Source organism: Lissotriton vulgaris, chromosome 7 (assembly GCF_964263255.1).
Source record: "Lissotriton vulgaris chromosome 7, aLisVul1.2, whole genome shotgun sequence".
In the NCBI taxonomy this organism is placed as follows: domain Eukaryota; kingdom Metazoa; phylum Chordata; class Amphibia; order Caudata; family Salamandridae; genus Lissotriton; species Lissotriton vulgaris.
In genome coordinates this window covers 1,194,206,489-1,194,232,210 of record NC_141695.1, presented here as the reverse complement: position 1 = coordinate 1,194,232,210, position 25,722 = coordinate 1,194,206,489, and the positions used below count along the sequence as shown (strand labels likewise).

General features: G+C 49.4%; 1 protein-coding gene across 1 annotated transcript in view; it reads left to right on the top strand.

Moving 5' to 3' along the window:
- The window catches only part of LOC147703147 (integrin alpha-L-like), a 546,902-nt gene that overhangs the window by 156,329 nt on the left and 364,851 nt on the right, over positions 1-25,722 (top strand). The window contains exons 2-4 of the mRNA XM_086931681.1: positions 22,230-22,347; positions 23,324-23,412; positions 25,608-25,678. Coding sequence (XP_086787807.1) covers positions 22,230-22,347; positions 23,324-23,412; positions 25,608-25,678 — 278 coding nt within the window. The remainder of the gene's footprint in view (positions 1-22,229; positions 22,348-23,323; positions 23,413-25,607; positions 25,679-25,722) is intronic.

Genomic DNA, 25,722 nt, shown 5'->3' with positions numbered 1-25,722 from the left:
AGTGGATTACACATACATACATACATTATAGAGCGTCTGTTGCCTGTGGACTTGCTTTATCTAATGTTTTCAAGCATTTTGCGGCCATGAGAGAGAAAAGCCACTGCACTCTGCTCCAGTCTATTCTTCACCACTCTACTCTATGCCACGGCAGTCTACGCCACTTTTCTCTACTCTGCTCTATTCTTCACCACTCTACACCACTGCACTCTATGCCAAGGCACTCTATTAGACTTTAATCTACTTCACCACTCTACTATGTCAGTGCACTTTACGCCACTTGACTCTTCACCACCCTATGCCACTGCATTGTCTGTCACTTTACTCTTCACCATTCTACTCTACTCTACGCCCCTGCACTCTTCGCTTCTGCATTCTATGCTCCTGCACTCACAGCCACTGCACTCTATACCACAGCACTATATGGCACTACTCTACTTTGTCATTACACTTTGCACCACTCTACTCTTCACCACTCCATTCCATTGTACTGTATGCCACTCTACGCTGAACCGCTATACTTTAGGTTACTGAACTCTACTCTGCACTGCTCAAAGTTTATGGTGTTTGACTCTACACTAGTCTCCTCTGCGCCACTGTGCCTCTGGGCTACTCTACTCTACACCACTCTACTCTATGCCACTGCACTCTACACCACTCAACTCTAAATCACTGCACTCTACTCTGCACCACTCTACTCAACAAAACTATACTCTACACCACTGTACTCTATTTTGTCTGCACCACTCAACTCTATACCACTCTACTCCTCTCTGCACCACTCTCTCTGCACCACTGCACTCTATGCCACTGCATTCTATGTCACTCTACTCTACTCTGCACCACTCTACTCTACATACTGCACTCTACTCTGCATCACTCTATTCTATACCACTGCACTCTACATCACTCTGCTCTACTCTGCCCCACTCTCCTCTACATCACTGTACTCTACTCAGCACCCCTCTACCTTGTGCCATTGAACTCTATGCACCTGCATTCTATGCCACTCGATACTGTACCACACTACTGAACCTGAGTGTACTCTATGCTATTGCATGCTACTCTGCACCACTCTATTCTGTGTCTTTGCTTTCTATGCACTGCACTCTACACCACTGTACTGTACACCATTGCACTCTATGCCAGTGCACTATATGGCACTCTACTCTGCACCACTCTACGACTCTGCACTCTAACACTGCACTTGGGGGCTTCGCTGAGCTGCGAAATGGCCGCCAGATTATCCGATATGATCCGGACAAAACTGCCTGATTGTGGTGCCTAAAGTTACAAGAGACACTGTGCAAGTTGCGGCGACTGGAGAAGGAGATTTGCTGCAGAAATGGAATGAGAGGAGCTGGGCAACGAAGACAGGCTTACTTGGAATCCCGCTACTATGAGCCGGGGGCTCTGGTAATCGCCTCGCCAGATTGCGTTGAGTGGCGTCGCGCAGAGTGGTAGAAGTTGGAGCAAAGGCGGAAGCTGCGTTGTCTTCGGTGTGGTGCGAGTGCCGACTTGAGGATTATATTCACCCACCGTGGAAACAGCTGATAAATACTGCGGAGCGAGCCGGGCAGTATTGAGAGACCCGGCCGCCGTGGGCATTGTGTGGCAGCCGTGGGATCGACAGAGCGACTCGCCATAGCCTGGGACGAGCAGGTGCCTGGCCTCCCCCTCGGGCAGTGATCGTAGCGTCAATAGGCTCCCTTGCGGTGGGTAGTACATCCCACATCCTGTAGTTCTGTGGAGAAGTGCTTCTACACACTTGAGGTCCGTTGTTTCATAGAGGATGAGAGATCTTGGGAGAGACCGCCATTTTGAGAGGAGCTGCGGCGGTCGGTGAACGCGACTCGGCTATGGATGGTGAGTTTTGCCCAAAGTACGAGTGTTGGCACTGGGAAGGTGCTTGCTTGAATGCAGCCCTTTATTACCTGTAGGTGCCCGATTGCCCTCTTTTGATACTGCAGGGTGAGAGCTGAGTTAGACGCAGTGGAGCCAAAAGCTAGTGGTCCTAGCGGGAGCTCTCGGATAGGAGCGGCTGACGGAGGGAGCAGCCGGCAGATCCGCGCTGACATATGGCAGGAGGAGCGCAGGTCAGTTTTGAACTTGGTTCTGTTACACCGTGCTGGTTTGGGACTGAGGGGCCTTCTGTGGCCGCGCTTGGCCTGATGTTTGGTACAGCTGCTGCGGAGGGCAGAACGGGAGGGTGGCCCCAGACAGGCTGATGGTACCAATGCACAGTGGAAGTGTTATCCTGATGAGTTGGGCCATAGTGGGGTGATTTTGGAGGCACCTCGCCTGTAGCATTTGGGAATCGCAGACCGAAAATAAACAGACCTGCCCTACTGTGTGCTGCAAGTGTTGTATGTATAAGGAGGGGGCCTGGATGACATAGATGCTGGAGCAATACTATGAATGGGAACGGAAGACAGCTTTGCCGGTGATATTGGGGAACGGCGAGATATAGAAAAAATGTCCTGCCGCTGTCAGTGCGCAACTTGCAGGAACTGCAGATACACTTTCAGCCCTGCTGCTAATGGGCCACCATCCTGTTAAAGCACAGTAAGGCCGCTTTGGGAGAACTAGCGAGGCGCTCCAACCAGGCACAGAAGAGAAGAGGATAGCCAGACCGGGTCACACTTCTGGAATAAAAGCTCCATAAAAAGTGCGTCACAATTTATAACTGCCCCCCATCGCGATACCCAATACTAGCCATGATGGGAAAACCCGACACGCGGCAGCCGAAGATCGTCTTCGATAAGAAATCAAGCAAGACAGTGGAATCCAGTTTACAGAAACCATCGGAGGAAAATGCAGTTGGCCCTCTTCCGGAAGATGACATCCATTCCATGTCGAGTCTTCAGGGCATCGACTCCAAGATGGATACCCTGGCAGAAAGAATGGACAGGATAACACATAGGGTTGGGAAGCAGGACAGTCGTCTTGGCGTTATTGAAGCCAGGGTGACGGAGACGGAGGAAGGACAAACGGACATGGATAAGAAATTGCGTGCTATGGACGGACTGCTGCACGCCGTCCAACAGAAGAACGAGGACTTGGAAGACAGATCGGGGAGGAATAACATAAGAATTACAGGAATTTACGAAACTACAGACATACAAAACATGGAGAAATACATAGAGACAAAGATGATGGACCTTTTTGGGTCTGAATTATCTGCCATGTTTTTAATAGAACGTGCACACAGAACGTTGGGCCCGCAACAGCGCCCGGGAGCCCCTCCGAGACCTATACTAGCAAGAGTGCTCAACTACAGGGACAGGGATTTGATCCACAGACTGGCACAGGAGAAAGGGTCCATACAGTATAAAAGTAATGACATTGCAATGTATCCAGACTTTACACTAGTTCAAGTTCAAGCAGCGAGTATGGAGTTTCTGCCTGCAAAGAAAATCTTTCAGTAAATTGGAACTAAATATTCTTTGATCTATCCGGCCAAGCTAAGGGTTCAAAGCCATGGGAAACCAACTTTCTTTACTAATGCCAAGGTGGCTCTTACATATGCAAAGCAACTCGCTAAGGAACAGAAGCGGAGGGAGCAGTCAAGTGATTCCCAAGCCAATAGCAACCTGGAAGACAATGATTGAGAGCCGCGTTATGCATTGCTGGATGAGCAGATACATTTTTGTATAAAGTGTTGGGTGTTGGGGGGTTTCGTCTGCTGAGGCTAAAGTTGGCCTCCTGAATATGCATATATGAGACTGATGTTATACGAATGGCTCGCCTCCACTTGCACGTATGCTGAGAATACTAAGAACATTAAATATAAGAGGCTCCATGTTTAAGGGCAACACGTATGGGCACAACCACCCTGCCAAGAGGGCAGGATGGTATGCCGGCGGACCCACTTTCCCCCATGGGAAGAATCCCTTAAGGTCACTTCTGTGGAGAGTTTGTTTACAGTTGTGGGGAGTTGGGGTGGGGCTATCACAACCTGATTGGGGGGTTGGTGTGGGCGGGGATGGGGTGGGGGTTGGGTTTGTTTTCGTGACCTGCCGATCTCTATACGTAACTGTTAAGGTCAGACTAGGTTGCCACGCACCAGAATGTACGTATCTAATGGTCGACATAAGGAGACCTACAAGCAAGGGTTCATCACAACTATACTGTCCCTTACCTTCGCACTGGACGTGCTATTGACACTTGAGTACATGGTATATATACATTCCTGTTTTAATATGACCCATCTGAACTGTCGCACATGGAATGTACGGGGCTTAAATGACCGCAATAAATCTAGGTTGGTCCACTCTTATCTTTCAAGGCATGGGGTGGACATTTGCCTACTACAAGAAACTCATCTGACAAAGGCGACAGTGGGTTTGCTGCGAAATAATAGATGGGGGGAGGTGGTGGAGGCCGGATATTCTAACTATTCCAGGGGAATGGCAATACTGATATGTAAGGGACTTTAATGGCGGACGCACCACGAGATTGCAGATAGGGAGGGGCGGTACATCTTACTACGAGGCACACTCTACAATACACCGACGGTTATAATTAACAGATACGGTCCGAATACAGACTCCCCGTACTTTTTTCAATTTAGATGGCAGAAGGTACAGGCAATGACGAACACGACAATCGTACGGGGAGGGGATTTTAATGTAGTACTCTCTAATGTAGCCGATAGGCAGGGTACTACACGAGAACATCATCCGAAAGCGTCAGCTGTTTTGCAAGACATTATGACTGACCTTCACTTAGTGGACTCGTGGAGAATGTTACACCCAGAACTTAGGGAGGGTACATGTGTGATGCATTATCGCAATGCATGGTCCAAGTTGGACTTCCGGCTGGTTTCCAAGGATGTACATACTTGAGTGACAAACGCTGAGCACCACCCACGCACTCTTTCTGACCACGCACCTGCCCAGTTGACGCTTAGAGTGCCAGGCCCATACATATCACTGTTCAGTTGGAGGTTTCCATCAGGTGCACTATTGGAACAAGTTTTCAGAGAAGAATTAAGAGGTAAAATAGATGACTATGTCGCACTCAATGAGGGCACAGTGGACTCTCCTGGTACGTTATGGGAGGCATTCAAAGCTGTGGTGCGTGACGATTGCATAGCACCAAACACAGGTGTGCAAAGGGATATACGCAACACATTGCAGCGGCTCGAGGTTGACCTTAGAGAGTTGGAAAAATTGCAAATACAGTCTCCTTCACCTGACACTATGGCACAGATTAGATCCAAATTATGGTTTAAATCTTTTATTATTTTCATCAGAACAGAAAAAACAAAGAGACCACAGATGCCAATTGGTATATCAGTACTGAGCCACCTACAGGGCGCTTCCATCATTTGGAATGCAAAGGAAATACAAGCGGCGTCCCTGGAACAGGGCCCCTGTCGTGGGATGCTTGGGTCTCGATTCCACCCCCTCCCACTCCTCCCTCGACCCCTCCTTGTCCAGTAAAGCAAAGCCATAAAAAGGAAAAAAGAAAAACAAGTGCAGGAAGATAGTCCTCCGTCTCGGGTGTGGGGAAGTATGTTAAACTCTGGGTATGCACTCCCGCCTCCGCGGCCGAACTTCATCTTCCTCAATTGGGGTGTCTGCTAGTCGCAGTAAGCGCAAGTAACGGGGGCAACTTAGTTCCCTGAATTCGCCAGTAAGCAGGGTCAGGAACGGCCGCCAAAGAGCAGCGAACTCTTCGTTCTGTCCCGTCTTTGCTAGAGATAACTTTTCCATCCCCAATATCGTCCAGAGTCTGTGTAGCCAGCCAGTGTGCGGAGACGGTTGAGCGGACCGCTAGTGTGCCACAATGTTCTGTACAGCTGCCCCCAATGCTATTGCTATGAGTCGGCCTCTCCTGGACTTCAATGGGTACATTAGCGTGTTAGGGAGACCGAGCAAGACATATGCAGGGAATCTGGGAAGTTGAGTGTCTAGGTGGGAGTCTATCTCGTCTAGAATGGATTTCCAGTAGGGCTGCAAGCAGTCGCAGCTCCATAGTAGGTGCTCCAATGTGCCCTGTTCTCCACATCCCCTCCAGCCCCGGTCACTAACCTGGGGGTCCCATTGGTGTAGGCGTTCTGGTGTATGGTACCAATAGGTGGCTACCTTAGTCAGAGTTTCTGTGAGGCCTGCGTGGTAAGCTGAGTGTCTGGCCCTGTGATATATGCCCCCCCACTCCTTGTGTGTGAGCTGCCTTCCCAAGTCTCTCTCCCACCGGACCCTCCCTGCGTTGTGTGTGAATTTGTTGGTGAGGAGGAGTTATTGGTATAGGTCTGAGATCAGTTTCTTATCTGAAGAGCGCGTCAGGAGCCACTTCTCCTATGTGGTGAGGAAGTGTTGTGCACCAGGTCTGACCGTGGGTTGTAAGGCCCAATGCCGTACATGTAGGTAGGGCAGACGATCCTCTTACGTAATGCCATAATCCTCCTTTACTTTCTGAAAGGATAGGATCCCATTTAAATCAAACATGTGTCCCAGTTCCCTGCAGGGGGTGCGTCTCCAATCCGTGAATGCCTTGGGGTCCAGGCCCGGGGTAAAGTCGGGGTTATCAAAAAGCGGGGTCATCGGTGAGGGGAATAAGGTCAGTTCATGCCGGGCCGCCACCTTGTCCCACACCTCCAGGACTGTGCTCGTGATGTGGGACGCACAGAGGTTGGGTGGTCTATGTCCCTTAGGCAGAAACGGGATGCCCTGAAGAGGCTTGGCTGCCACCGCCTGGTCCTGAAAGAGCCAGGTTTTGCCTGACTCTAGCTGATGCCATTCAACCAAGGTGCGGAGTTGTGTTGCTTGGAAATACAGAGTGAGATCAGGAACCCCCACACCCCCGTGTTCAGGGGGAAGTGCTGCGATCGTGTGCTTAAATCGTGGACGGCGGCCGTTCCATATGAAACGTGTCAGATCTGCCTGTGCTCGCTGAAGCCAGCCCATTGGGGGGCACAGCGGGAGTGGCTGGAACACATACAGAAACTGTGGCAACAGGGTCATTTTGACGGCCGATATCCGACCCAGCCAGGAAAGTGAATATCGCTTCCACCTCCTGAGGTCGCCGGCGAAACGGGAGCGGAGCCTGGTGTAATTCGCCTCCGTGGTAGCTTGCAGGATCGGGCCCAAGAGGACTCCCAGATACGGGATCGTGGAGTCGGACCATTTTAGGTCAAATTCTCCTTTGGCATCGGCGAGCACTTCCGCAGATAGGGATATGTTTAAGGCCTCTGATTTCTCAATGTTGACTTTAAAACCTGATGCCGCTCCGAAGGCATGGAGCTCAATAAAAAGGGCCCTAAGGGATTGCATCGGTTCGGTCAGAGAGAGCAGGACGTCATCAGCATACAGGCTAATCTTGTTTATGTCCCCGCCAAATTTGATCCCTTTGATAAGGTTGTGTTGCCTGATCCGCTGCGCCAGCGGCTCCATATAAAGCGCAAATAGGATCGGGGAGAGGGGGCACCCTTGTCTGGTGCCTCTGCCTATCAGGAATCTCGGGGATGTGTGGCCGTTGACTCGAACCGTAGCATTAGGTTGGCGGTAGCAGTTGAATATGCGGTTACAGAGCGTCTCTCCTAGACCAAATCGCCGCAGTGCCAGCTCTAGATAGGGCCAATGTACCCTATCGAAGGCCTTTTCTGCATCGATCGTGAGCAGCATGCAGTCCGGCCGTGCCCGAGATCCCGCCTCTATGAGATGAAGGACTCATTTGATGTTGTCACTGGTCTGGCGCTGGGGAATAAAGCCCGCTTGGTCAGGCTCCACTAGTTGCTGCATATATGATGCCAGTCTATTTGCGAGAATGCCCGTGTAGAGCTTAAGGTCAATATTCAGGAGGGAAATCGGCCTATAAGAGCTACAGCGGGTAGGGTCACGGCCAGGTTTGGGTATGACTGATATCGCCGCCTCCAACAAATCCTCCGGGATCGCCCCTGCTTGATCAAAGGTGTTGAAGAGGTCCCGCAGAATCGGGGCCACCTGATGGCAGAGTGTCTTATAGAAGGCCACTGAGTAGCCGTCAGGGCCCGGCGATTTCCCTAGTTTGAGGCGGGATATCGCTGATATCACCTCCTCCAGTCCGATAGGCCTATCCAGGAGCTCCACCTGTGCCTCCTTCAACGACGGGAGAGGCACATCGTCCAGGTATCTCTGGCTCGCTGGCATATCGGGTACATCTGCTGCGTATAAGTTGGCATAGAAGTCACCGAATGTCGCGGCAATGGCCGCATCATCTGTGATCTGCTCGCCCTGATCTGTCCTAAGCGCGCGGATACCCTGCCTTTGGCGTTGCTCCCTTTCCTTGCTCGCTAGTAATTTCCCACATCTGTCCCCTCCGGTGTAGTAAGCATGCCGGAGACGTAGCGCGGCGTATTCTGCCACATCCTGGTCTAGGGCCGCCAACAGCTTCCTCTCTACGCAGAGTTGGCGCCACGCTCGCGCCGCCCCCGTACGTTGATGCATCTGCTCCAGCTCCTTAACCCACCGGGCTATTTCAGCCCGTTTCTGAGCCCGTTCCTTATTATTGGCCGAGGCTATGGAGATAAATTCTCCTCTGAGAACTGCTTTAAGCGCTGCCCATTGAGTGGCTCTGGTAGTGTCTTCATTAGCGTTATGAGCGAGGAATTGAGAGATGGCGGACTCTATCTGTTTAACATGAGTAGGGCTCTGGAGCAGATTGTCCCGAAGTCTCCAGTGCAGCTGCGGGCCGGGCGTGCTCGGGAAGAGAAAGGATGCCAACATCGGGGAATGGTCCGATAGTGAGGTCGGTAGGATGTCTACATCTTGTGCACGGAGGACCAGGTGTGGGGAGCATAAAAAGTAATCAAGTCTCGCGTATGTTTTATGAGCTGCCGAGTAGTAAGTGTATGCCGTGGTTTGAGGGTGAAGGTGTCGCCATAAATCAGTCAAACCCAGGTCAGCCAGGTGTGTGCGAGCTGCTTCAGAGAGTGCCCCTACTTGTCCATATCGCTGGTTAGGTATTGTGGAACACTATGTTGAGGTCTCCGCCCAGGAGCAGGTGTGGGTGCGGGTTGGCGGTGGATGACTCTAGTGCTGCGTGAAGGAATTTCTCCTGGCCCTCGTTAGGTGCGTATATGGAACCTATTAGGAGCGCGTGTCCCCATCATAAAGCGGTGCACTAGCAGCCTGCCCCTGAGCTCCGCCTCCTTCTGTAGGACCTGACCGGGAAAGGATCTGGACACCAATATTGCTACTCCTGCCACTTTCTTAGCCGCTGAGGAGAAAAACTGCAAGGGGAAGGCTCGAGATTTAAGGCGGTGATGATCCTTTGGCAGCAAATGCGTCTCCTGTAGAAGGTATATATCAGCTGCAGTATGTTCCAGGAGGGAGAGTATCGCTCGGCGCTTAATGAGGTTATTGAGCCCCCTTACATTGAGGGAAAGGATATTCAGTGGACGGGACATTCTAACTGGTTAGAGTGGCCTGTGCCAAGTAGCGCGTCCCGCCGAACAGGACTTGGAGCTTCAAAATAAAATGGCCCTGGACAAGGAGGGCCCGCCTCACCCCCTACCCCACCACACCCCCACCCCACAACACCCCTGGATCCCACCCTAACCCCAACTTCCAAACGCTGCTCCCTCCAATAGCCAGAGAGAGCCCCCCCAACCTCTTCCTAACCGCCCACTCCGCCCTCTCCCCCCCAACCTCAACTTGTGAGTCCCAAATTTGAGTCATAGTCCCAGACCTATCCAGAGTCAAACAGGCCTGTAGAGTCAGTAAATGAAGAGTCAATGTACAGGAGCGTGGCAATATTAGCCCTCATGGCTCCCCGGTCCCCTCCCCCCCTTCTGTGATTTCGATGCATTAAACAACCCCCAAACCTCATTCCATCAGTCCGGGCTTGTCGTGTCCTTGACCACCTCCTGGATAGCAGCAGCCTGTTCCTGGGCTACTGTTTCAGGGTCTGGCTTGAGACCTTTCTTAGGGTGGCGTTGTCTCCTTACTTGCTGCCATCTGTCAGCTTGCGATGAGGAGGGAGCCCCGCTCCGCCGCCTCTGCGACAGTCCCCCAGGCGGCTCCTCCTCCTCAGCGTCGAGGCCCGTCAGGGTGCAGGTGTCACGGTAGGATCTCATCTGGTGTAGGGCACCCTGCCACTTGAAGATTATTCGAAAAGGATTGCCCCATGAATATGGTATCCCTTTCTCTTGGAGAAAGGTCGTGACAGTTCGGAAGGATTTCCGTTTCTGTAGTGTGATGGCCGAGAGGTCCTGAAATAAGGCCACCGAGTGGCCTCGGAAGGTGAGATGCTGCTTCTGGCGCGCCTCCCTCAGGATACGTTCTTTCAGCTGGAAATCGGGGAGGAAGGCCCGAACGTCTGGTGGAGGGGCAGGGGCCCTTCTGCTCAGACCTGTGAGCCCGGTCAATGCAGACCTCGAAGTCGGCTGGTTCCCCAAGGATCTCCCTGAAGATCTCTTGTAGGTAGCACGTCACGCTGTTCGCCTCGGCTTTTAATGGAATTCCCCGCACGCGGATGTTGTTCCCCCCGGATAGGTTTTCGAGGTCCTCCGCGTGCGCCTGAAGGTCTACCTGTTGTTCCCGGAGCTGGAGCACCTCTTGTCGCAGGAATTCAACTTCTTCGCTGCGAGCTTGGTCTGTGGTCTCCACCGCCTCCACCCGTTCACCCAGGCTGTCCACATCCCTGCGCAATTCTCGTTGTTCCCCGGCCAGCTCCTGTTTCAAGGCCGTAAAGTCGTCCCGCAGGATATTGAATAGGGTTTCCAGGAATGCCTTCATGATTGGGGCGCTCCCGTCATCTTGCGGTGCAGTGGTGGCCTGGGTGGTAGGCGATGGGGGCGTGCGGGCCTTATCTCCTTTCGTGGCGGTCTTGGCTAGCATGTCCGGTATTGTGCGGCCTGGCCTGCGACTTGCGTTTGCCATAACCCCAGTCACCGGGGTGGATCAGGAGGGCTCCGAAGGCAGAGCGCGTCCCAGAGTCTCAATGGGTGAAGCTGGGTGCAAGTGGGTGTAGAGGGGACGCCTTGGGGGGGGGGGGGTCAGCCAGTCCGAGATGGTGCTGTGCAGCGGGGTAGGGGCCGAGGTATCTTCCACTCACCGCCCAGTCCGCTGTTCCTTGGGGAGCTGCGCGCGGCTGCAGGCAGTGGGGCCGGTGGGGTTGTTCTATCGGTGCTTGCGTGTCCCCCTCTCCTATGGTGTAGGCCTCTCCGGGTGTCTGGGTCTGGCCTTCTATTCCCTGCGCCGTCGGGCCAGGCCCGATAGGGTCAGCTGAGTTCCTCAGGCCGGTTGACTGTCGCGGGTGAGTTAGGCCTGGGGCCCGAAAGTTGATGTTGCTTGGCCGGGGCTGTCCCACGGTGAGTCGGGCCTGGTAGGCGCGGGTTGGTGGAGGGCAAGCGTAACGCCGAGGGGGGGTGGGCAAGGTCCGTGAGTCAGACTCAGTGGTTGTGCATCCCCAGTCTCCCGATCGGGGTCGTCAGTGAGCAGCCCGCCTGGTGTGAGGGCCGCAGGTGGGGGGCGCCGCTCAGGGTCTACCGGGCTTCTGTGCACAGTGCTAGGCCCGAAGGCCTCGTGTCTGTTTTCCCACTGTGGGCGTGGGGTTCAGTGGTCGTGCACCCCCAGTCTCCCGATAGGGGTCTTCAGTGAGCAGCCCGCCTGGTGCGAGGGTCGCAGGTGGGGGGCGCCGCTCAGGGTCTACCGGGCTTCTGTGCATAGTGCTAGGCCCGAAGGCCTCGTGTCTGTTTTCCTGCTGTGAGCGTGGGGTTCAGTGGTCGTGCACCCCCAGTCTCCCGATCGGGGTCTTCTGTGAGCAGCCCGCCTGGTGCGAGGGCCGCAGGTGGGGGGCGCCGCTCAGGGTCTTCCGGGCTTCTGTGCACAGTGTCTGTATTCCCGCTGTGGGTGTGGGGTTGGAGGGCTATTGGTTGTTGGTGGTTCCCAGCAGGGTACAGTCCCTGGGCTCACCCAGGCCGAAAATGGCGCTTCATCGCCGGCCGAAGGTGCCTCCTCCTCAGCCGATCCAGATCCCGGTGTGTCGGCTCCCGCCCCCCGCTGCAGAGCTCATGGGTCGGGCCCCTTCTGTCCGTTTCCGCGGGTCGACGCCAATCGGCGATGCACTGGGCCACCCAGATCTTGTGGTGGCGTAGTTTCCCCCGGCCGCGGTCCCCAGACCGCGGCCGCGGTCCTCGCCTGACTGCGGCCCAGGCCGTCGCCCCACGCCTCACCTCTTATTCAGGCTCAGGCCCCACGCATCACCTCTTATTCAGGCTCAGGCTCTTGGTTGCGGGGGAGGGCTGCCGCTTCCCCTGCGGGGGGTTTGGCGTCACCGTTGAGTGATCGTAGGCGCCCCAGGCGCGGGACACACCCGTTGGTCTGGACAGCTCCCAGACTAGGCCCCAAGCCAGGGGCTTGAGTGGTCTGGCTGCCCGGTCTGCTGAGGGCCGACTCTTCGCTGCTTGCCGCGGTCGGCGGCAGGGCACCCGGTCGTCGCTCGTCTGCCCCCCACCTCAGGGGCGGTGGGGGCCGCACCTGTCTCTCCGGCGGCCTCGGTTTGGATCCCTGGGCTCTTTGTTCACTCCGGGCAGTGAGCGCCCGGGGCCGCCATTTCACGATGCGCACCGGCGGGTGCTTTCAACGGAAGCTCCTTGGTTCTGGGAGGCAGCCCGGGTCGATTCCTCACTGGCGAGGCCTTGGGATCAGGCACCTCATCTCCGGCTACAGAATCAATGCAGGTAGGGGAAGTTCACTCGCATAAAAGGGCAGTTTGGGGTTCAGGGCCGGGGAGACTCGGGAAGACACGTCCGATCAGGCCGCCATCTTGGCCACGCCCCCCCTTAGATCCAAATTAACGGAATTCCAGGCAGAGGCAGAGAGGGAAACAAATTACCTTCACAAGCATGCCCAAGTGCGGCGGTATGGTGAGGGCGATAGAGCCGGGAAAACACTGGCAGGCCTACTTAGACCACCTAGAGGAGCAGATCTTATCACTGAAATGTTAAAGGTGGACGGTGAGATAGTCAGAACGCCACCAGAAATTTTAAGTATAATGTCCAGTTATTACAAAACACTATACACTTCCACATATAACCCCCCCTCAGGTTGATATTGTGGATTATCTGGACACGTTAGCCTTGGCCTGGTTCAATGATGGTGCTAGACAGTCTATGGAGATGCCTATAACTGTTGAAGATGTCAGGCAGATAATAAGTAGTATGCCAGCGGGTAAGGCTCCATGAGCAGATGGCCTGACAGCAGCCTTCTACAAAGAGTATGTGGATGTCCTCGCCCCCGCCTGCTACAGATGTATTTAGAAGCGATGGAAAAGGGCGTTCTCCCTCCTACACTACGTGAGGCCACTATAATTAATTTGCTGAAACCTGAGAAAGATCCCACGGCACCTGAATCGTATTGCCCACTATCTCTAATCAATCTGGATGCTAAGATTTACACCAAACCCATTGCTAATAGGTTGCAACCGATGCTACTGCAGATAGCATTGCCGGACCAATCTGGTTTTATACCGGGTCGTTCTACAGTTCATAATTTAAGGACAGTATTTGGCCTCCTCCATTACTTGGCCCCACATGTACAGGCTGTCGTTGCATTGTTATAAGCCACAAAGGCGTTTGACTCATTGGAGTGGAAGTTCCTTTTTACCTTACTGCCCCGTATGGGGCTTAGCCTTTTATTTATTAAACAAATTCAACGAATGTACACTAATCCCATGGCGAGAGTCAGAGTAAATGGACAGATATCAGATCTTTTTCCCGTAACGAGAGGGACAAGACAGGGTTGCCCTCTGTCGCCGCTTTTGTTTGCAATCGCGACTGAACCATTGGCAGCTAGGCTCCGACAACACCATACACAAAGAAGTATTGGGTTCACATCTAGAGGGTTATTGATCTCGATGTATGCCGACGATATGGCGGTCTATCTTACTAATCCACAGGTTAATTTGTAGTCATTATGAGAGAACTGCTTAGATATGAGGGGCTAACTGGAATTCAAATATATTGGTCGAAGTCCGTCGTTGTTCCGCTTACTTATGCCACCGCCCAATTTGACACGTAATTCCCCATACAGTGGGCTGACGGAGAAGTGAAGTACTTAAGCATTTGGGTTAGTAGGTCATTGCAAGAAATATGGCTAGCAAACTACGGAAGAGTTGTGGATTGGATAGAGAGTAAAGTGCAGTGATGGAAATCACTGCCGCTATCAATGATTGGGTGAATAGCTATCGTCGAAATGGTGATGTTACCCAAGCTACTGTACCTATTTGTAAATATTCCGATGCCGCTGAACACCCTTTTTTTAGGAAACTTTGCTCTCATGTACTTGACTTAGTATGGGCTGGTAAGCAACCCAGAGTTTCGTGGAAACTGTTGACTTTGCCTTTTACGCAGGGTGGGCTCACCTCCACTTTTGGCAGCACCCAACACTGTTCCAGCCCCATGTGGCGAGAGAAATTGATAGGGTTGCTCCCACTCCACTGAATGCGGCGGTCTATCAGCCTTATAAAAGACCTCAATTAGAGATAGACACGGTGGATACCACACGTTGGGCTTGGAGAGGGATTGCGTAAAGGGCAACACATGCTCCCTCCATGCCACTTGGGGGTGATCCATTGCTATCCCCATTAACAGATAAAGCAACAACGATACGTGCTAAGGCTCGTGCATTGGAGAAGAGCAGCAATCTGTACCCAGATGGATCTTTCCTGACACTACAACAAATGAGTGGTACTCAACCACCTACAGCATCAGATATGCTTCTTTATTATCAGATCAGGGCAGCATGTCGAGCCAGATACACGACTTTCCCCCAGGAGCCTTCGGCGCTACCTACGTTGGAAAATTTTCTGTCCAATCCTTCTCCCCTTAAACTAATAACGCGTATCGACAGTATAACACAAGGAGAATCTCCAATACTCGTTCCTATGGCTAGGGCGGAATGGGAGATAGACACTAACCTTGTCATCACAGACAAACAGTGGCAATATTGCTGCTCCCAATTAGAGAAGCTGTCACCAAACTATAGACTCAGACTCATCCACTTAAATTTTTTGCACAGACTATATCGTACACCATCTCAGCTACATCGCATGGGCATACATCCGGACACTAGATGCTGGAGGTGTGGGGCGTCAAACGCTTTGTTTACACATTTATCATGGGACTGTGGACCGATCACACGGTTTTGGACTGAAGTTTTCGGACATATTGGACAAATCACTAATTGCCAGTTGCCGGTATCGCCATTGATGGCCCTTTTGGGATTTGTATCAGACGTACCAAAGAACTCTCGTAAACTCACGGCCATGTTGCTTCTACTGGCTAGGCGACAAGGAGCAATGCACTGGAAACAGCAACAGCCCCCCACGGTAGTGCATGGCTAAATACAGTGGTTTATCATAAAGACCAGCTATCCAACTTTTGGGAGCTGATGCCTAGTAGATCTAGACCGGTGGATATATGGGGACCATTCGTGACTTGGTTGGGATCGGGTGGGTCTGACCTCAGGGGTCGCCAACAAACATGACACATTTAGAGTGGCTATGGTATAGGTGTATACACAGACACCCACTGACACCAAGACTTAAATGCAGGATACGGGGCGGAGGTATAGGTATAGCAAAGGTTTCATGGAGATGCTAGAGTGTGAGACGTGACCAAGATGATGATCAGTACATGACACAAGGAGTGGTGCAGTGACGCTTGGGAAAAGGCAGGGGGGGAAGGGGGGGGTGTTGAAATTTTGTTCGTTTATATAGGATGTGTAGTAAATTTCAATATATTAAGACTGGTGGTTGACATATAGGGTTTTATGATGCAAATGCTATGTATCTCTGCCGGCCCGCTGGGTTGTAGGCAAAAGAGCTGTGTGTTGATTAGTCACTCCGACTGTATAACAAGCTGCCGGCCTCAGGGTTGTGGGCAAATAGCTGTATCAACTGTGAATGTGATAATAAAAATATATTCAAAAAAACAAAAAAAAACACTGCACTCAATGCACTCTACTCTGCACCCCTCAACTCTGTGCCAATCAGCTCCACACCACTCTACTCTACGCCAGTCCACTCTACTCCACTCTATTCTATGTCACTGTACACTAATCTATGCCACTCCACTGTACGCCACTCTACTCCATGCCAATCCGCACAGTGCCACTCTACCCCACTCCACACAGTGCCACTCTATGCCACTCCACCCCACTATACACAGTGCCACTGTATTCTACACCATTTCACTCTACCCCATTTCATTCTATGCCACTCCACTCTACTCTACACAATGCCACTCCACTTTACACCATACCACTTCACTCTATGCCACTCTAGTCTTCTCCACTCCACCCTATGTCACTTCACTCCTCTCTATGCCAATCCACTGCCCTCTACTCTGCGCCACTCTACACCACTGCACTCTATGTCAACGAACCTACATCACTCTACTCTACTCTTCACCACTCTACATCACTCTATGCCACATGCACTCTATGCCACAACACTCTACGCCACTTCAATCTACTCTGCATCACTCTACTCTATCATTGCACTTAACGCCACTCTGCTCATCACCTCTCTATGCCACTGCACTGTCTGTGCACCATTCTATTATACGCTCCTGCACTCTATACCCTGCATTCTATGCCCTAGCACTCAATGCCACTGCACTCTATGCCCCAGCACTATACAGCACTCTAATCTACTCTGCACCCTTATACTCTGTCATTTCACTTTACGCCACTCTGTTCTTCACCACTCTATGCCAAAGCACTGTATGCCACTCTACTCTGAACCACTATACTCTAGGCCACTGCACTCTTTGCTACTCCACTCTACTCTGCACCACTCGACTTTTACAATGTTCAATTCTACACCACTTCACTTTGTGCCACTCTACTCTACTCCGCACCACTCTATTTTATGCCACTGCACTCTACACCACTGCCCTCTACACCACGCACTCTACCCTGCACCACTCTACTCTATGCCACTACACGCCACTCTACTCTACACCACTGCACTCTACGCAGCAGTACTCTATTCTGTCTGCACCACTTAACTCTACAACACTGCTTCCATACCACTTTACTCCACTCTGCAACACTCTACTCTGCGCCACTGCATTCTTTGTCACTGCATTCTATGCCACTCTACTCTGTACCACACTACTATACACCACTGCACTCTACTCTGCACCACTCTACTCTGTGCCATTGCACTTTATGCCACTGCATCATATGCCACTCTACTCTGTACCACACTACTGTACACCACTGCACTCTGTCACTGTGCTCTACTCTGCCCCACTCAACTCTGTGCCATTGCACTTTATGCCACTGCATCATATGCCACTCTACTCTGTACCACACTACTGTACACCACTGCACTCTGTCACTGTGCTCTACTCTGCCCCACTCAACTCTGTGCCTTTGCACTCTATGCACTGCACTTTACACCACTCTACTCTATGCCATTGCACTCTACTCCAGTGCACTATACGGCAATCTACTTTACACCAGTCTATGACTCGGCACTCTAACACTACAGTTCACACCCCTCTACTCTACGACACTCTACCCTGCACCACTCTACTTTATGCCACTACACGCCACTCTAATCTACACCACTGCACTCTACGCAGCTGTACTCTATTCTGTCTGCACCACTTAACTCTACAACACTGCACTACATACCACTTTACTCCACTCTGCAACACTCTACTCTGCGCCACTGCATTCTGTGTCACTGCATTCTATGCCACTCTACTCTGTACCACACTACTATACACCACTGCTCTCTACTCTGCACCACTCTACTCTGTGCCATTGCACTTTATGCCACTGCATCATATGCCACTCTACTCTGTACCACACTACTGTACACCACTGCACTCTGTCACTGTGCTCTACTCTGCCCCACTCAACTCTGTGCCTTTGCACTCTATGCACTGCACTTTACACCACTCTACTCTATGCCATTGCACTCTACTCCAGTGCACTATACGGCAATCTACTTTACACCAGTCTATGACTCAGCACTCTAACACTACACTTCACACCCCTCTACTCCACGCCACTCAACTCTGCACCACTCTATGCCACTGCACTCTATGCCAATCCACTCTGCTCCACCATACTCTATGCCACTTCACACCACTCCACTTTACACAACTCTATGCCACTCCACTCCACTTCACTGTATTCCACTCTACTCTACACAGTGCTATTCTATGCCACTCTACCCAACTGCACACAATGCCACTCTATTCTATGCCATTTCACTCTACCCCATTTCATTGTACAGCCACTCCACTCTACACATTGCCACTCCACTCTATGCCATACCACTTCACTCTAATATTTTCTATGCCACTTCACTCTATGCCACTCTAGTCTACCCACTCCACTCTACGCCACTCTACTCTATGCAACTTTATTCTACGCCACTCCACTCCACTCTACTTTATGCCACTCCACTCTACTCTATGCCCCTCCACGCTATGCCAATCCACTTTACTCTACGCCAATCCACTCAACTCTATGCCACTCCACTCTACTCTGCACAACTCTACTCTATGCTACTATATTCTGCACAACTGTACTCGACACCACTCTAGGCCAATACAGGCCACTCCATAATATGCTACTCCACACCACTCTATGCCACTCCACTCTGCTGTGCAACGTGGCTAAAACACATTGGCAAATCTAATAGCTCTCTCATAGGCTAAACTTATTGGCTTTACAAATGCCTGTTTGAAACTTCGAGCACTGTACTGAAGCATTTTGGGTGGGTGCATTACATGAGTGTACTGTTTACCAAAAGAACATGGTTCAAAACAAAAATAAACACATAGAACAGCTTGAATACGAGCCCAGAGGAAAAGTAGTATATTTTAGGTTTGTTCTCTCCCAGTTATTAGTTCTTCACAGTGGAGAGAAACGCTCTCCTGTTGTACAGACATAGTTCAATACACACGCCAGGGTCAGTCTCAGGACACAACCACTAACGTAAACCGCACGTATTCATATTTTTAAGATTACAATTGGCTGCTCTTTTTCTTTGTCGACCTGACACTCTACTAGTCTTTTTTCTTTGACCCTGTTTCGGACAGAAAAGGCTCAATTGCTATATCGGAGGAGTGCCGCCCCACTGCTCCTTGAGCTGTGGAAAAATGAAAAACAATATGATAATAACACTATGTTATTCTCAGTCTATTTTTCCTTCGCAAGGCAGGTTTACGGGGCATGGTGGGGTTGTGCAGTTGTCAGAGCCAGCAGAAGTTGGGGCACTTAAGTGCGCATGACGGTTTGGCCGGCCGTCTTGGTCCAGCCAAACAGCCATGCACACTTTGCACGTTCTCCACCAGGTGGAGAACATGCACAGGCTCAAAGTCCCTGTCTGAGCACCAAACAACGGCGCTCAGACCAATCACAACTCTGTTGTCATGGTGACAGCAGCGCTGTGATTGGTTTAGGGGTACTTTTGTGTGTTCCTGCTTCACCACATGACCGTGTTGTTTATGGGGGCAGAGTTACTACTCTGCCAGTACCGTGCAAGTCATAATCGGGTCCTTGGAATTCAGAAGTGGGAGTAAAACTGATCTCTCCACATCTGGTCTTCTGTCATGAGAATTGACGAAACATGACCCCCTCAAGAAAGTCTTTCAGAATCTGAGCTTATTATCCCATGGCAATAGGTTTCAGGCTTAAACCATCCACAGTCCAGCTCCTTCTGCTCTTACTCCTTGGCGTTATGGTATTCGACCATATACAGCTCTTTGCTGCCTTTTGGCTAGGTTTGCACTATAGAAATACCGCACGCTTACATTTATTCAGCCCTGCGACGGCTACTCACATATGTTAAGACTGATGTTCACACATAGATCTCTCATGAACATTGTGCCATCACAGCTTTAGTAGCAAGTTCCCTTTTGGGCCCATTTTAGTTCTCCCTTATTTTAGCGTATTACTCGTTTTAGGCTGCCTTTGCTTGTACAATCATTCATAACACATTTATTTTGTGCAAGGATATTATTTTAGAAATACGTTGCACACCTTATTTCAATCATTCAACCAGTATTTGTATTGCGAAACACTATCACCGCTAGGAGTATCTGGGCTCTGAGGTTACCACATCTGCGTCGAAGAGCCAGGTGTTGAGTCTCTCTCTGAAGTCCGCCAGGGAGGGTGCCGTTCGGATGTGGAGACCGTTCCAGGTCTTATTTCCAAATCCTGGGAAGAAAAACTAAATAACAATAACATGTGCAGTGTATTTCTAAAATAACATCATGGTACAAAATAAACATGTTATGCATGATTGTGCCTGACAGAGGCAGCCTTAAAACATGTAATACACTAAAATAAGGGAGAACCAAAGCGGGGCCAAAAGAGAACTTACTACACTTTCTTACACCTAGGAGACTTGCAAGCCACACCAGTAATAAAAAAGTAGCTGTGTTGACTTTAGTTTTTTTTTTCTTCTGAAATTCCAATTTTTAATAAAGTCTTACAACATTTTGACAACATTAAAAGTTACATTTTGCCAAAATGCACCACATAGAGCACACAGCATATGGAGATACAATACATGAGACATAAAACAACACAGAATTCAAAATGATCCTAATACCTTATATGACGTCATCCTTTATAACCAACCTTTGAACATAACAGATTCAGATTAACTATGAAGTCCAACAACGGTAAACAGACTACTTCAAACTCATGTTGGGTCTCTCTAGCTTTCAAATTATGTTAGCTCCAGTGCAGCCTGTATATCTGTTAGGCATGCCCTGAATATATTGCATGTGTTTTAGCACTTTACAATAATACAGCATCTACTACATAGGACTAATCCCCGCATTACATATTAGGTACAGGTAAGTAGATGTGCAGGTAAGAATATTAATGTATACTTACTATGATGATGGTGTTATGGTATGCAATATAGTGGTTGTGATATTATTGTAGTTCGGTAGTATCCATCTTGATAGAGCATTGAACAGTGGTTTAATTGTAAAATAATAAGTGCCATGTGTTCTCGTCAGGAAGCAGCTTGTACCAGCCCAGTTTTTCCTGTTAGCGCCACCTAAAACAGAACCAACTACTTACCATAAAATTTGGGGGACAATGTTGCATAATGGCCAGAGCTGCCAACCTCGGAGCTAGGTGTCATCTTAACATCCTGTGATTCTACGCAGATCACTTAGGCCCTAATTTGGATGTCTTCCCGGCGGTTTCAGAACCAACCAACCCCAGATGGTGGACCGAAACCACAATTACGATGCAGCCACACATGGTGAGGTCGCAGACTCCCATTTAACTATGCGAGCTTGTGCGGTAATCAGCAACCAGCCGCATCACATGCTCCCATAGAGAAATGAAAGTCACTGTAAATCCCTACAGCGTGTAGGGATTTACAGGGGGGGCCCTTAGGGGCCCCCTCGGTCCCCAACCGGAGGACATAGAAGAAGGGGGGCTCTGTTAGGGACCCCCAAAGTCCCTTTCCGACAGGCTTTCTATGTCGGAAAGCCCAACATGGAAAGCCTGTCAGAAATCAACATCTTATTCTAGACGGCAGGAACGCCGTCCATAAGGGATTATGCTGCACTTCTGACTGGCTGACGGGCTCCTTGAGCCCATCGGAAGCCAGTCAGATTGACCTGTCCGGTTTCTAATCCGGCTGCTGTCATTGTAATACGGCGGTCGGATTTGAAACCTTGGATGTCAGTCAGAAAGCTTCCGACCTGCAGTCGGAGGCTTTCCGACCAACATTCAAATTAGGGTTCAATCTCCCCGTAAACGAATGTGTCCTTAACTGGTGCTTATGAAAGGCACCCATGTTGATGATTAAGTGCCGGTGCTGAGCATCGGGAACTACAGGCTCAAATTATCCACAACCTATCTGTCAATGTTCAATGCAGACAGGTTCTTCCAGAATCCAAGCATCCCTGAAAAAGTAAGATGATTCATCATATATCTTGGAATTCAGATTGCAAGTTTTTTTTAAATGCTCAGTGAGCTTTAGTATTGTTGTCATCCAGGACTCGATATCAGCACTGCGACATGGTGGTTTTCTCACCTGTGATTTCTGTCACATCTAGATGCAAGCATTAATTGTGGTCCATCTACGCCCCATGCCGCGTTTGTACCATGGTGTGTGTTCCATTTTATAAAGTTGCTTCTGTTGCTGGCCTGGAAACACATCACTGTCTGATACATTCTTCCTAATTTAGTAACTTGAGGAAAACTTCATTCTTCATCATGACAATTTCTTCTCTCCAGGGCTCTTCCTGACACAAGCCTCAAACATCGACACAGATCCCTTCTCCGTCATCCATGGAAATGGCAGCATTCACTTTGGACACAAAGTGTTACAGTTCAGAGAACACAACACCACATGGTAAGACAAGTGCTTCATTTGTGCCAGCAGCCACAGGGGTGGGGGTTTATCCGCACTCTTATTTTGGGACTGGGACTTATTTTTTCATCATCAGACTTTGCTGAAGATTAAGAGAGTGAGAGGGGTTAGCACACATTGTAAGGAAGAAGAACACCATGGTAAAGGAAGAAAGCAGGAATGAAAAAGAACTTACAAGGTCGAGATCAAGAGATAGGAAGTACAGAGTAGTGAAAAAAAGTTGTGAGGTTAAATCAAGACTACAGGAGCTTTGGTATTCGGCAACCCCAGCATTTGACAGGCCCGACAGTGAGCACCTAAAGAAACTCTGAGCTCCTGCGTTTGAATTCTATTTTATTTATTTATTTTATTTGACAAATTACGCCTTTTGTAAGACGGGTTATGCTAAGACTGTGATTGCTTAAATCCCACCATGTGTGGGGTTATTTCTGCCAAAAGAGTATAAAATCATGCAGAAACTCTAGTTTTGTGTAGGGATTCCTGGTAGTGGTCCACTCTTTAATGCAGCTCCCTGGATCTCTAAGAGGTGGTATATACAGGGTGCCTGCTAAAAAAGTGGCTGGGCTTCCTCAAAGAGAGCCTCATGTATATGGGATTGCTGCCACTGGGTACCTTCAAAATGTGTGGTAATGTCATGCATAGCGTCTGCTGTTCAAGGGGTCACTGTTTCACAGTTTTAACAACCATTAAGTGTATGCCTGATTGAGATAGTTGTTCATTAGATGATCCTATATAATGGCTCCCTGAATCCATGTGGGGGGAGGGTAATTTACTACAAGCTTGCAGAGTATCACTGAAATACAGGCTCATTAAAAACAAGATTTAATATCTAGATCTCCATTCTTGACCCCGCTCTGCATAAGGGTGGTCTGACTTGAAGAGTGATTTCATGCAGGGTATCATCTTTTAGGTGGTTCCCTCCCTTCCTACCTAATTCCCAGTACTTTCTTCCATTTAGGATTATAGTGGGGGCTCCAGGTGAGCAGAACAACACGGGGAAAATATACCAGTGCCACCCAGAAAACGGTACCTGCAAGACCATGAAAGGTAAATATCATGATGACAAATGCTCCTGTTGCGTTAATCACTGATGTATGTTGTTACAATGCATACTTTTACAACGCATACCTTTACAACACATTTTTTACACCGCAACATCCATTACAACGCATTCCATTACAACGCATGCCATTACAACAAATTCTTTGAAACTACTTTTACAACGCATTCCACTACAACGCATACTACATTTACAATGCATACCATTACAACGCATACCATTACATTGCATGTATGGTAAGTATTGGATAGGGTAGGGGTAAAAATTACTATTCTAACTCCAGGGGGTGCAGCAGTAGGGTGAGTGTTGGATAATGTAGGGGTAAAAATTACTATTCTAACTCCAAGGGGTGCAACAGTAGGGTAAGTAGTGGTTAGTGTAGGGGTAAAAATTACTATTCTAACTCCAGGGGGTGCAACAGTAGGGTAAGAGTTGGATAGTGTAGGTATGCGTTGTAATGGTATGCGTTGTAATGACATGCGTTGTAGTGGTATGCGTTGTAGTGACATGCGTTGTAATGGTTGCGTTGTAATGGTATGCGTTGTAATGGATGTTGCGTTGTAAAAGTTTCATTGTAAAGGTAGTGCATTGTAAAAGTTGCGTTGTAAGTGTTGTTTCCCGTTAATCACCGATGCACCTTTTTAAAAATCTTTTACCCTGTGTATTGCATGAGTTATTGTAAGGAAATGCCTCTTTTTGCATGATCACTCTTGAGTTTTTGATTGATGCTGCTGTTTTGCCTCTGAGAGTGCACTGAGCCCTGCCAAAGAGGCCTCAGTGCCTGTGCTTTGACTCTTTAAAACTTATATTTCAAAGCAACTCACCCACAATTTCACAAAGTTAACCTACTTTTAAGTCACTAGTATGTACACCAGGGGTAGTACGTACTCTAAGTTAAAGTGCCCCTTGTGGACTGCAGCACTTGTTGTGCCACCATAAGTGTGACAAAGAAAAGCATGACTCCCAGCCTGCTATTGCTGGCTGGCCGAGCAGTTTTCATACTGCTAATTTAACTTTGCCATTCCATGAACTTCCTTTTTAATATTTATAAGATACTTCTAAGGTAGGCCTTACTGTGCCCTAAAGGTAGGATGCATGATATTATTAAGATATACATGTGTTGTATTAACTTTACATGTCCTGAAAGTTAAAACCCGGCATTGTCATTTTTACTGCGGAAAGGCTAGTAGCCCCTTTGGCAAGTATGGAGTTACACGCTGACAACTCAGCAGTGATAACTTCTGAATGGAACTATTGAATTGGCTACTTCAAGGTATCAAAAGGATTGTTGCATTAAACTAGACTTGTTGCTCAATTCAAATTTAATGTAACTTTTCCATAAATGGCCAATGTAGAAAGTTGCCACTTTGCTGCCCAAAGTTTCTAATAGCTTATACAGTTGCACACAAGCTGTTGTCCCCGAGTCAGCCTTCTGCCCTCCTGGAGATACGTGGGAATGATTGTCAGGAAGGACACAAAGGATCTGCAGAGAGCAGGATTGTGACCTCCTACTGGAAGGATGGCCAATTTGGATGTGGGACAAAAGGTGAGCTTCAAAGGAGAAGCCACCTATGAAGGGCAAACGGTAGTCACACATGAGAGGGGCTGCTCTTGTATTTTAGCATACAGGCTGGCATCCACGGCAGAGAGGAAGAAGAAAATGCCAAACTGGTTTTCCATGGGCGTGTAGCCATACCTCAGTATTGGGCCAATTTTTATAAATTGGTGTTGGATTTGTATTGTGTTGCGTTTTCATCTTATTCAACTATTTTGGGACTTCTTAACGATTGTTCCTTTGATAAAGTCTGACTTTTCAAAGCCACAGCTACCCAGAACTGAGCTAAGATTTTACAAACGAGCCCGACTGGACCTGATATGGAATTGTGTCTTTATTACACGGTGGCATCTCCCAACCCCACCACACTCCTAGTCCTAATTTTGTCATTTCTCCCTCTTTAGTTCAGGTTCCACACTCTTTCTTTGTCTCCTCCCAATGCATTGCTTTCAGACCTCCAAGCTTCACCCTAGAATTCACAGCACATACTGTTTACTTTGTCCCTTAAATCCATGGCCCGCGCTCTTTTTTAAATTATTTTTTGTATCTATCTTCAGTCCGTGATCCATGGGTTGCCTTTGCCGTTCTTCAGTATGTGGTTGTAACCATCTCGTTGCTTCCTTGTAGGCACAGACAGTGTCCCTACCCCACACCTAGGATTGACGTTGGAAGGTGACCCAACAGCATCACGCTTCATTGTGAGTATAAGAGAAGTGAAGGCAATGCTGGGTTATAGTGATCA